The sequence below is a fragment of the Mercenaria mercenaria genome, chromosome 7 (genome assembly GCF_021730395.1).
Source record: "Mercenaria mercenaria strain notata chromosome 7, MADL_Memer_1, whole genome shotgun sequence".
NCBI classification, from domain to species: Eukaryota; Metazoa; Mollusca; class Bivalvia; order Venerida; family Veneridae; genus Mercenaria; species Mercenaria mercenaria.
The window spans coordinates 15,916,808-15,930,181 of record NC_069367.1 but is presented as its reverse complement, the minus strand read 5'-3'; the positions used below and the strand labels follow the sequence as shown (position 1 = coordinate 15,930,181).

General features: G+C 35.0%; 1 protein-coding gene across 2 annotated transcripts; it reads right to left on the bottom strand.

Annotated features, from left to right (window-relative positions):
• Nucleotides 1-388: 388 nt before the first annotated feature.
• Nucleotides 389-13,150, bottom strand: LOC123554853 (uncharacterized). Of its 2 annotated transcripts, XR_008371604.1 has the most exons (5): nucleotides 12,555-13,150; nucleotides 10,343-10,527; nucleotides 8,733-8,835; nucleotides 5,475-6,375; nucleotides 389-4,868 (listed from the first exon to the last, which is right to left on the bottom strand). XR_008371604.1 is itself a non-coding variant. In XM_053547677.1 (4 exons), the coding sequence occupies exons 1-4, from the start codon at nucleotides 12,653-12,655 to the stop codon at nucleotides 6,165-6,167; spliced, it is 600 nt and encodes a 199-aa protein (XP_053403652.1). In that variant the 5' UTR covers nucleotides 12,656-13,150; the 3' UTR covers nucleotides 389-6,164. The 2 variants fall into 2 exon arrangements, 1 of the variants encoding a protein (XP_053403652.1); XM_053547677.1 differs by having other exon boundaries at nucleotides 389-6,375.
• Nucleotides 13,151-13,374: the final 224 nt, after the last annotated feature.

The window sequence follows — 13,374 nt, the reverse complement described above, 5'->3', positions numbered from 1 at the left end:
AACTAGAATATCTTTTTTTCTTGCTTTGGCACTTTTAAGATAGTTTAGAAATTTGTATTTTAATGTTCATAATGTGACCAAACTTCAATTTTAAAGAAAAACCATTTTTAGCCAAAATCTGGAGGTCAGTGCCTTTAACTACAAGATATAAACTCCATTGTTATTTTACACTTGTGACACTAGGACCATTCCATAAAAACATAGAAACAGTAAGAAAGTTGGCTAAAATGTTAATTTCAAACAGCACTAAAAACAGTGGAAAAATTTTCATTGAAAAAACCTATAAGACTAACTTTTGTTTTGTTTTGTTTTTGTAAAAGAGTACAAGACATTGAAAAGGCAGGCGTGGTAGTGAAGTGAGTTGCTTACAAAACAGAAGAACAGTGTATATATTTGACTGTTTATTTGGAAAGGATACAGTTTACACAACTGAGGCAATATAAACATACTGAACACAAAATAAAGGCAACTGAAACTAATGTTAAACAGCAAATGTCCAGGACTAAACGTAAACCTCTACTATTTGACTGGTTTAGGCGAGTTATTTTCTGAACTTGGACTTAATTCTGGTCCGAACAAACAAAGTTTGTCAACATATGGGCTATTGCTACTGTTAAAACTTTGAATGCATTTCATGAAAAAAGAACATACTGTAAAACATTTTCTTTGAAATGACCAATATATGGAATGTTTCTTCTTTCTCGTTTTACAAAACTTGCATATAGTTGGACTTGCAGCTAGTACCTTGAACTTCAACTTCAACTGGCCTTCTAATGAAAGTTTTTAAAATATATCTGAAAGTTAGTCTACTATAAAACAAATTAGCGATGATGATACATAAGTTCTATATTCTACTCTTACACTAAAAATGGTAGGTATGTTTATATTTTATGCAAGATGATATAAGTCAGTGAATAAATAATCTAAATCTAAACAATGATCCCTGTCACAAATAGATGTAAACGCTACTGTTTTTATTTACAGGGGTTTCCTTACTGTGATAAATCACTATCTGTATGCGTCATTTTCCTGGTTCTTACCCGCTGCAACAAAGTATCCAGGCAGACATGGAACAACCCCATTCAGCCTGGTGGGACTAGCCTCAGCCCTATACAGATAATGTCCCATGAAACAATCCAATTTTGTCTGGTGGGACTAGCCCCAGCCCTATACAGACAATGCCCCATGGAACAATCCCATTTTGCCTGTTGGGACTAGCCCTATGCTGATAATGCCCCATGGAACAATCCCATTTTGCCTAGTGGGACTAGCCCCAAGCCCTATACAGATAATGCCTCATGGTACAATCCCATTTTGCCTGGTGGGACCAGCCTCAGCCTCATATAGATTCTGCCCAATGGAATAATCACCATTTACTTATAGTTCAAATTGTGGAAGGCCAAATGTCAGCCCCACACAGATAATGCTAGCATAGTACCGGCACAAACAATTTTTTAGGCCATACTGGATACTGATGATTGATTACCAATATAACAATCATTTAAGTAGGGTGACAATCTGTTGTAACTGGTACTAAAATGTATTGAGCAAAAATGGTAAAAGTTATCTTATGTATTTAGCAGTCCCTAACCTGCAGCAATCGTCACAAAATATCTGAATTAACATGTCACAGACTCACAAAGTTGTATTCATTTAGATTAAGGCAGGAGGCCTTTCTGCATTATTTAAAATTGGTTTTACAAGACTACACTTATATAGTTACATGGTACAAGTATAATACATCATATAATAAACTAGTATTGTATCCATACAACACGGATGCCCCCACATTCTGTGCTATCCTCTATATAGCAAAAACTTTCAAAGGGCCATAACTGCAGTAAAAATATTCACAGAAAAAATTCCTTCCTTAATGGTCATCTGCGCATCAAGTTTGTTCATCTGTGAAAGTTTGAAGCAAATCAGGCTAATAGTGTGGGAGGAGTTGGAAACAAGACTTTTCTCTATATTCCATATAGCACAAACTTTCAAAGGGCCATAACTGTGATAAAAACAGTCACAGAATTTTTTTTTAAGGTCATCTTCACATCAAGCTTGTTCATCTGTGTAAGTCTGAAGCAAATCTGGCTAATAGTGTGGGAGAGGACTTGGACTATGGATATACATACGGTCAGCAGCAACGCTATATGCCCCCCACCATAAATGTGAGGGGGCATAAATATGGAAAGGTACAGATCTAAGCAAAAATATACAGAAAACATTCTAAAAAGAGTATTAGACAAAACTATCTGTAAACTATACAAATACAGTGACATATGAGTTGCGGCCACCAGGGCCGTGGTCGCTATAAAAGTGTATGTTTATTTACTACTGGTATGTTAACATTGCACGTTATACAAGGAATGTATAAAATTTCACCCTAGCACTGCTACAATATTTTAAGCCCAACCTTTAAATCTGCATCCTGTCTGGGTATTAGCAAGTATTGCATATTTATCAAAAACAATTAAAAACAGAATATTTTGCTAAAACCATGTATGTTTGACTACAATTTGTAACAATATAAGTTTAAATCAAGATTTTTGATAACTGACTCCCAAAATTAGCTTCTCAGGCAAATTTTTCAAAATAGTACACCTGAGAGCCCCATTTCACACACGTTTTTGAAATTAAAAAGCTATCGGAGGACAACAATGCTCAATTATTCAAAAACCTTGTCACTTGAACTGCCTTGTTAACTTAATGAATGAATGTATGCTGATAAAGAGGAATAATTTTGTAAGCATGAGTTATGGAACCTGAACACTGCATGTCAGATCATCACATTGAACAACTGTGTAAAGTTTCAGTCCTTCCCATCTTTTGGTACTGAGATACCAGCTCACATAAAAAACCTAATCAAAATTTGCTAAGTTGGAAAAAGGGCATAATTTTCTAAAAAAAAAAATTGAGTTATGGAACTTACGCAGTGTAAATTTGTTCATCACGGTGAATAAATGTGTGAAGTTTCATAAACAAGAGCTGTCCGTAAGACAGCGCGCTCGACTTTTCTCAGTGCTTGACTCTGAATTAGAGCTTTGCCAGTAAAAAAAATTCCAAGTTAAAAAGGGACATAATTCTGTCAAAATTAAAATCACAGTTATGGAAATTGTGTCTCCTGGTGTAGACTTTGATAGTAAATAACTATTTTGAGTTTCAAGTCATAAGCTTTAATAGTAACAGAGATATTTGACTTTATCAAAAATTTTAACAAAAAATTCTAAGTTAAAAAGGGGCATAATTCTGTCAAAATTCAATCAGAGTTATGGGAATTGTTTCTCCTGGTGTAGACTTTCATGGTATATAAGTATTTTAAGTTTCAAGTCAAAAGCTTTGATAGTAACAGAGATATTTGACTTTATCAAAACTTTTAACAAAAAATTCTAAGTTAACAAGAGCTGTCTCCATAGGATGACACATGCCCCCGATGGCTCTTTGAATGAATAGTTATGGCTGATGTTAGAGTTTAGGACCTTTGACCTACGGAGCTGGGTCTTGCGCGCAACACGTCGTCTTACTGTGTCACACATTCATGCATAGTTATTAAAATGCCAAGTTATTTGAAAATCCATCCATCGATGACAAAGATATGGGCCGGAAAAGCCCATCAACGCACTATCCTTTAAGGTCTAAGTGTGACCTTGACCTTTGAGCTACTGACCTGGGTCTTGCGCGCGACACGTCGTCTTACTGTGGTACACATTCATGCCAAGTTATTTGAAAATCCATCCATCGATAACAAAGATATGGACCGGACACGCCCATCAATGCACTATCCTTTAATGTCTAAGTGTGACCTTGACCTTTGAGCTACAGACCTGGGTCAAGCGCGACACGTCGTCTTACTGTGGTACACATTCATGCCAAGTTATTTGAAAATCCATCCATCGATGACAAAGATATGGACCGGACACGCCCATCAATGCACTATCCTTTAATGTCTAAGTGTGACCTTGACCTTTGAGCTACGGACCTGGGTCAAGCGCGACACGTCGTCTTACTGTGGTACACATTCATGCCAAGTTATTTGAAAATCCATCCATCGATGACAAAGATATGGACCGGACACGCCCATCAATGCACTATCCTTTAATGTCTAAGTGTGACCTTGATCTTTGAGCTACGGACCTGGGTCTTGCGCGCGACACGTCGTCTTACTGTGGTACACATTCATGCCAAGTTATTTGAAAATCCATCCATCGATGACAAAGATATGGACCGGACACGAAAATTGCAGACAGACCGACAGACTGACAGACTGACAGACTGACAGACAGACGGTTCAAAAACTATATGCCTCCCTTCGGGGGCATAAAAAGGGGCATAATTCTGTCAAAATTCAATCAGAGTTATGGGGATTGTTTCTTCTGGTGTAGATTTTGATGGTAAATAGGTATTTTAAGTTTCAAGTCAATAGCTTTGACAGTAACAGAGATATCTGACTTTATCAAAAACTTTAACCAAAAATTCTAAGTTAAAAAGGGGCATAATTCTGTCAAAATTCAAAGAAGAGTTATGGGGATTGTTTCTCCTGGTGTAGACTTTGATAGTAAATATCTATTTTAAGTTTAAAGTCAATAGCTTTGATAGTAACAGAGATATCTGACTTTATCAAAAACTTTAACCAACGCCGACGCCGGGGCGAGTGCAATAGCTCTACATTTTCTTCGAAAATTCGAGCTAAAAATAGGGCACAACCCTTTGCGACCCAAATTCCTTCCTAAATATGAATATAAGTATTTGTATTTGTAGATATATTAAAGCACTAATAAATGACAATTAAAACATGCTGTCAATTTCAATATCGAATAAAGAATATTTTAATCAATCAAGGATACTTACAACATGAATGCCCTACTCCTATTCCACTTAAGGTAGTTCTGCACGTTTGATAAACCGGAAGTGATGGCGTAACGTCATTTATCCGGAAAACATAGAATAAAGCCTGGATTCGGCGTACGGAAATGAAAATCAGTGTATGAAATAAAGGCAACCTGTGAATAAATTTATTAAATTGTAACAGTCTCTATCTTTCTAAAGTTAAAATATAATATTAAAACATCTGACACGTTAAATAATTCAAAATAATGTCTTAAAATCTGCTTCAAATAGGCGGTTCACTTTAATCATGGCCAAATATCTCAGAAATAAGCACACGGACCTATACATTTTATTTCACTATATTATAGGCCATATGTTTATTTACGACTGTGAGAAGTTTCATTAAAATCTACATTGTGGAAAATTTTCTATTCGCGAAAATGTTATGAAAGTTGCTATTTTCCCATAGACTCCCATTATGAAAACTTGAGCGAGGTCCGAAATTTTCAAATCAGTCTAGCAAAAAATCAAGCACACGACCCTATCATTTTTATTTGCTGAATTTTCTAGGTATATTCTGAAGTTTTGAAAAATCAGAGTTTAATCAAATTCTACATTGTAGAAAAAATTTCGATCCAAACGTGCAGAACTACCTTAATGAAACTAAGAACTACTAGTAATATATACATGCATCTACATTTTAGACTGATCGATTCCAGGAGACTGAAAGTGATCAAATATTCCAGTACAAATCATATCTCTAAATCACATGGCTCTATCCATGTCAATTCAAAAATCTAAATTTACTTCAAGATCTTAACGGAAAACAAAACATCTGTGAAAAAAAAAAAAATTTAAAAAAAAATTAAAAGAGCTTGCCACTGCAACATTATGCCTTGAATAGTAAAATAAATAAAACATTTCTGTTCAGATCATTTTGCTGATTACAGTTATAATATCTGTATTTATGTATAGTAGCATAATATTATCAGGTCTTAACAAACCATACTGGAACACGAAAGGCACATTTAAATACATAAATGCGAAATAATCCTGCACTGACTCTAACTTGTTAGTGTTTGAGGTGTGTGAAATTAAAATTTTGTTTTTCTATCTCCCCTAACCCATCCCAACAAAATCTTAACTTACAAATGTACACAACAACTTGGTTCTCTGCACTGAATCAGAGCCGATGATTGTTTGTGTGGAATTTCCATTGTCACTTAATTCTTTTTTCTTTTTGAAAGAAATTAAGACACACTGTTTATTTCAAGCATTCAAAGAAATATTGTTTCTAAGGCAAAATTTATGATTATTAGAGGATGGATTTTTGTCGGAAAAAATTACATGTACAACAGAGTAAAAATGGTAGACATCAGCAGTAATCCAAATGAGGTTTGCTTTACGTCACTTCCTGAGACGTCTGTTTCCTCGCAGTTGTCTGGAATTCCTGGGAAGATCATATGTGTGTTTTGTGTTAAAAACATGGCCATTTCTTCACCACATTCGGGCTGCACGTTTTCAGCAATGCACTGCTTACTCAAGGCATGTACCCTGCAATATGAATAAAAGAAAAGTAGTAATAAAACAACACACATTTTACCCAAGTGAAAACTGACAGGTACTCGAAAATGCAGGTATCTGATTCATCACTTACAATTTCTGATTTCATGTTTAAATGATGAAGATGGGTACTTCACTAGTGTTTTACCCTCCCCTTTTTCAGTGTTAACGTGTTGACATTTTGCTATAAATTGAAACTTGTCGATTAAACTCAGCCAGGATAGCAACTTATTCTATCTGAATTTTTATTAGTAGTTAGGGTTAGGGTTAGGGTTATCAGCGCCTCCTAAAATCCAGTAGTAGCTCAACTCAAACTTGATCTGAAGATTCTCATCACATACGTGCACAGGTAACAACCTGTTGAATACAATGTATGTATATGCTTGGTGAAAAACCAAATTTTGAGCATGATTTGAATAATCATTATTTTGTTTTTGTTTGGTTTAACATCGCACTAACACAGTTAAAGGTCATATGGAGACCTTCCTGCTTTAGTGGTAAAGGATGACCCCTGCATTAATCATGAGCGGGCACCTGGATAGAACCATTGACCTTCCCTAAGCCAGATAGATGACTTCCTTACATGGAGAAATGAAGAATTTAACACCCTGCATAATTATATAAGTGAGGATCGAACCCACACTGATAAGGGGCAAGTGATTCGAAGTCAGTGACCTTAACCATTTAGCCATGGAGGCCCCAGGACAACTACACAAACCTACATGCTAAATATCAAAGCATATTCCTTAGGGCTTGAGATTTTAGACAAGAAGATTTTTATAAAGTGTTTCCTACATAAGTTTATGTAAAAAAGATGCTGATGAACTATGCTGATGAATGATGACAATGATGAAAGTTGATGAAGAAGGATGATGATGATGAACAGATCTCAGCAACAGATACCCAATTAAATTTGAAAAATATGCAATAGAACTTTCTTTTAAAGTGTATCAAAACTTCATATGAGAAACAAAATTACCCAATGCGCATCCCGTCATGCATGCGTATGATCGTATAATGTCCATGCAAAATTTAACATTTGTCGTTCTTAGTACACTTGCTAACCGCGATGCAGTCGGAAAATATTGAAATTGCTGAATTATCTGTATCAATAATGCATGAAAAATAAAGTGTCTCTATGAAATATGGCATTCTCAAAATGGACAAGATATAAAATTAACTAAGACTTAAAACAAAAAATACTGCATTAATAATACTTTAATAGTAGTAAGTAGACTTCGGTTGTGGAAATTCCGAACAGGATGTGAGAAGTATTTTGAATAACATTATATTGCGCTAATCAATTTATTATTTGCAGTAAATAAGAATGTTGAAAAGAAATATGTGCATTCTAGCAATTGATCACTTTGATAAAAAGCTTTTAAATGAATCTTCAAGAAAGTATACATGGCTGTTCAAAAACTATGTGCAACACTGTCTTGTGAATAGTTCAAGTGAATACACATAGTGATCGAGTATCCTTTGTTTTGTTTATTTCTTTTTCCTACAGTTTCATCAATGTTAAAAGCATAAACATTAATCATAGTTCCCACTGAAATGCAAGGATACCAAATTAAAGTAAAAATCACAGGGTAACATGTTTCAGTATACCCAATTCAGTTTATCTAATTCCCAATTACATGTAAACCAAAATGATGGGATAATACCCAATTCACTCTAAAAGCTTATCTGTAGATCTGGATGAATCACGGTGAAGGATGATGATGATGCTAAATGATGAAGAACAATGATGTTCAAAAATGATAATGATTGATAATGATGGATGACACAATGCTACAAGTCAAATATCTAAGCCTAAGGTATTATCGTTTCAGACAAGAAGACTTTTAAAGTTTTTCCTGTACAAGTTTAAGTAAAACAAGGGAACACCTGGGCAGGGCCAATTCTGACACCATCGGCATGATCTTCACAAACTTGGTAGAGGACTGCTACACAATGCTACATGCTAGATATCTTACATAAACAGACACCAGACCATCCATCTATAATAATAGCTCAACCTTAACAGTTTATTTATTTATTTGGGTTTTACGGTGTACCAACACAGTATAGGTTATATGGCGTCAAACAGGACTATAAATTTTGGTTCCACATCTCATTTACATCGAAATAAAAACATGAGGTATGGAAACAAAATTTGCATACCTGCTGGAATCACAGAGTTACTGCAAAACCAATAATTAAGACCCTATTAGTTGCCTCTTACGATCATGCAAGGGTAAGGCAGTGGTTCCAATTCTTTTCATACATAGATCGTCCCAGAACCACATGGGGCAAAGTTACTTAGTTGTGCTTAAGGTAAAATTTAAAATGGCATCTAAACTTACTCGCAACTCTTTTTCTTGGAATATTTCATAGTGGCATTCTCATTACACATCGTGAAGTTCTGTGAATTATACACACCCATAGAACATGTGTCTTCTGCAAAACCTGAAATTCGAGAAGTACCTTGTTTCAATAAACCTATAATTATTACGTATGTGTGAATGAACACCTCTGCAATGAAACAAGCGGCTGCTACAATCTAACATCTTTTAGTTAAAAACTTCCTTCACTTTAAATTTACCATGTAAAGAACTCCTGTTCTATATGGACAGAGGGTAACTGATTCATTGAGACAGACAAAAATATACTCTTTAATTTGGGTCTCACCCTGTTTTTCAACAGTAATTCAGTTATAGTGGGTAATTAACCTAACCAGTGATCATAGATTCTGTACCAGCACTAAACTCTTCTTAGCAAGTAACTGCCAACTTCTCCAAGTGAATCAGAACTGGTTCTCCATGTGAATCTCTTAAGGAGAACTATAATTGGAGGGGCAGAGAAAGGAAAAGGGGTATGTGGAGAAGGCAGTGGGAGGATGTGGATGAGGGATTCTATCAAGAAACAGATCTGAAGGTAATATGGTGGCAGGAGAGTGTGTGAATGCTATCATCTAGTTTTATAACCTAAAGAACCTATTAAGTTTCGACTCAATATCTGCATTAGTCTTGGAGATCAAAAGGGTGCATAATTTGGCCAAAGTACATGGCAGTAATCATACGCTTTACGTACTTGCATGCAAAACTTAAAGGTTAGGCATGACACCGACACTGACAAAAGACACAGCCTGATCACAACAGCTCACTGGTGAGCTAACAAACTGTTGGAAGTTGCTGATTAGGTGGCTATCACTGTGACCTTTATAAAATCTTCCACATGTGGCACTTACTGAAGTTTGAAATTTAAAACCTGTAGCTATTACACTTTCTGGCTAACAGCCCTGAAGGGAAAACATTACCAGAAATCAAGTCAGATCCCTTTGAGCTACTGTCCCCAAAATCAATAGGCTTTTTATCTAGTGGTACTTAGACATTGTGGTAAGTCTGAAAGTCAAAGCTGTTATACTTAAAGACTTACTATCCTGAAACCACGTTTTTGTGACCTTGATCTTTGACTTACTGAACCCAAACACAATAAGTCCCTCTTCAATCAGTGCTATTAGTCATCCTGTTTTGTTTGAATATTTCGCAAAGAAATGAAAACAAAAATACCAGAAATTAAGTCAGATGCCTGTGACCTTGACCTTTGAGCCGTTGATCCCCAAATCAATGGAATTTTCCTCTAGACTACTTAGTCATGTACCAAGTCCAAAAACCTTTGCTGAACATTGACACTTTACGAGTTATACCGGTAGCCAGAAATCATTTCAGTCTCCGGTCACTATCCCTTGACCTTTGATTATTTATCCTACAAACAATAGATTCTCCCCAAGTGATACTTAGTCATCCAGAAGAGTTTGAGAGGAGTAGTTGTAACACTTTGTGACTTTTAAGTCCGGAAATACAAAATGTTGACTGATGGACAGATGCAATTCCATCATACATCCCGTTTTTTTCAAATGAGCATAATAAAAATCATACAATATAATATACATAATAACAACAAAAGTATATACCTTTAGGCAGTTTGGGGCATGTGTTCTGGACAAAGCGTTTGGTATCCTTGAAGGAGACCACACCATAGGTGTCCGGCATGCTCATGTTCATAGCCTTTTCAAACTCCATCTCAACCTGATTGACAACTGAAGCTGGACAATTCTCCAACGCCTTCAACATACAAGTCATCTGCTCTTTCATGGCACTGAAAAAAGGATAATGTTCAACTGGTGACAAAGTCCATTCCAAAAGTAAGCAACCATTAATAATGCTGATCGCTGAAGAAACAACTACATTGGCCTCTAGAAATATGTTTTTTTAAAGAGTTACTGAATAAAGGGACATGTTGCCAGATGTTACATCGTGTTTTCCAGAATTTTTAATTATAAAGCAATCATTTTCTTATAAATAAAAAATACAAAGAGCTTCAGTACTTTCTATGTAGTGTTCATTAAAAGAAAAACCATTATAGTAAAACTTGTTGAAAAGCTCTCTGTTGAAAAACAGAAATGTGATGAAAAACAGAACAGTCGTGTCACTTGAGAAAGCATGCTATACTTTCTGAAGAGAACCTAGGATTAGACTCCATTGGTGGATTTATTCCAAAGTTTGCAGATAAGATGTGGAACAACATTTAAATATGTTTCGAATCCATTGGTAAACAGTTTTGAGGCCTAAAAAAAATTCTTTGTTTCTGGTAACATGCCCAAAATTTTTTGGGGATTTTTTTTTATTAGACTTTTTGGAATTTATTTTTTTTTGTCAAAAAATCATGCAAATTAGGGATATCTTTAAGCACATTTTAATTATTTAAGGTATCTGCACGTTTGGATCGAACTTTTTTCTACAATGTAGAATTTGATTAAACACAGATTTTTTAAAACTTTAGATTATACCTGGAAAATTCGGCAGATAAAAATGATAGAGTCATGTGCTTGATTTTTTGCTAACTGATCTGAAAAATTTAGACCTCACGCAATTTTCATAAGGAGTCTATGTGAAATCTGACTTTCAAACATTTCGTCGAATAGAAATTTTCTACCAATGTAGATTTAAATGAACTCTCACAGTTGAAGAAACAATGACCTAAAATGTGGTGAAATAAAATGTTAGGTCTGTGTGCTTATTTTTTGAGATATTTAGCCATAATTAAAGTGCACATCTATTCCACGCTAATTTTGAAACATTATTTTGAATTATTTAACGTGTAATATGTTTTAATATCATATTTTGACTTTAGAAATATAGTAGCAGTGTCATTTTAATAAATTTACTCACAGGTTGTCATTAATTCATTAAATTATTTCCATTTCCGTACGCCGAATCTAGGCTTTATTCTACGTTTTCTGGATAAATGACGTTATGCCATCACTTCCGGTTTATCAAACTTGCAGAACTACCTTAACATCAATGACAATGTTTAAAGCATAAAAAGGTTGAAAAAAATATTCTCCAAAGCCATAAAAACATTTAAGGTCAGGCCAAAAATTTTGGGCAGGTCGAGATACTGGAAACAAACAATTTTTTTTACGCCTGATGAGGAATAGCTCTTAAGTTTCATTCAAATCCATTTAGTAACAAGTGACCTTTGCAGTGGCAATACAGAAGTCCCCTACCAGTAACCTTTTACAGTTATAATACAAAGTTTATCAACAAGCATTATAAGATCATATTTCTTGACGTGTCATAATGTCTCATCATTGGGAATTTGTGTGTTGCACTAATATAATCCATCAATGCACATAAAAGTTATGGAGCAGAAACAATTTTTACACGACTGTCAATAGTGATCTTGACCTTTGACCTACAAGCATAAGTCATATATGAACCTACCTTGAATGCTTTTTGAGTCATTGCAGGATCCAGATTTGCATACAGACAGATGGATGGATTGATGGAGGGCATGCCTAGTCCCCTCCTGTGGAATATGGTGCAAGAGTTAAGGCACTTCTCCCATATGATGAAGATGATGACGATAAAAAACTATTCAAATCTGAGGTAAATCTAACACATAATGTAGTTGCATCAAAATTTTAGCCGAACTGCAGACAAGGCAGCTGATGCCAGGTCGGGGAATATCAGCAGGTGCTAGGGCGGGGGATTAGCCAATGCCAGGGCAGGGGGAGTAGGATAAATTGCTGTATACAAGTAATTTGTACAGCCTTTATAGCTTAAATTAAACTAGCTGTAATTCGATATCATACTCCAATTATATGAAGTTTTGAAACGTACCCACACATCATGGTGGTATGTGAATGAAACATCATGTAGTAGTTGACTGATGATGGAACACCTCGTTTGACCATCATGTTTCCAGGGCTGCCCTGTGGCATAGTGTAACACTTCCTCACTTCACTACATGGACCTGTACATTGTTGCAATATGTGGTTAATATAGATATATCAATTGATATTTTATAGAAATCAATTAGTATTAAACAGACTGACAGTTATAATCTTGTTTTACAAGAAAGTCATCCTTAAGTCTTTCATAAAGCTGAAAGATTTTTTTTTAATCAGACTTGTATGGAAAAAGATATGGCAGTCAATTTAGCTAAAATGGCTGATAATGATTCAAGGCAACTATGATGTTACTTACACACTGCTGTTATTTAGCAAAATACCTTTTAAGTTGATAACTGCCTACTAGTGTTTCTAGACTTTGAGATCTTAAGGTACTTCCGCCATCTTGAATTTAGAGTGACCTTCATTTGAAGTGTAAATATATAGTGAACAAAAGCTTTCAAATGCAGCTGTTCCAGAATACAAAAACAGCTCAGTTTGCAAGACCTGAACTAAAAGTAGCTGTATAAAAAGTAAAACTAAAATTTGGAAATAAACAAAGAAGATATGTTACCTGTATTTTTCCAAATTTTTGGTTAGATTTATAAATCCTTTCAAAATACTTTATTAAAAATTCATGAATGGCAAAAGTTAGTTCAAAGTTTCAATTAGTGCATAGGAGAATTGTCTTACTGAATAGAACTAAACTTATTACAAAATCTGTTTTCAAATCTGACCACCTCATGTATTAAAACGAAACTAAATCTGTA

Excerpts from the sequence above, each read along its gene's own strand:
- LOC123554853 (XM_053547677.1), bottom strand. The coding sequence starts at position 12,655 with ATGCCACAGGGCAGCCCTGGAAACATGATGGTCAAACGAGGTGTTCCA. Across the intron at positions 10,528-12,554 it reads CATACCACCATGATGTGTGG|TGCCATGAAAGAGCAGATGA; the intron begins GTACGTTTCAAA and ends TCCTTTTTTCAG. Across the intron at positions 6,376-8,732 it reads TCCAAGAAAAAGAGTTGCGA|GGTACATGCCTTGAGTAAGC; the intron begins GTAAGTTTAGAT and ends TTCATATTGCAG.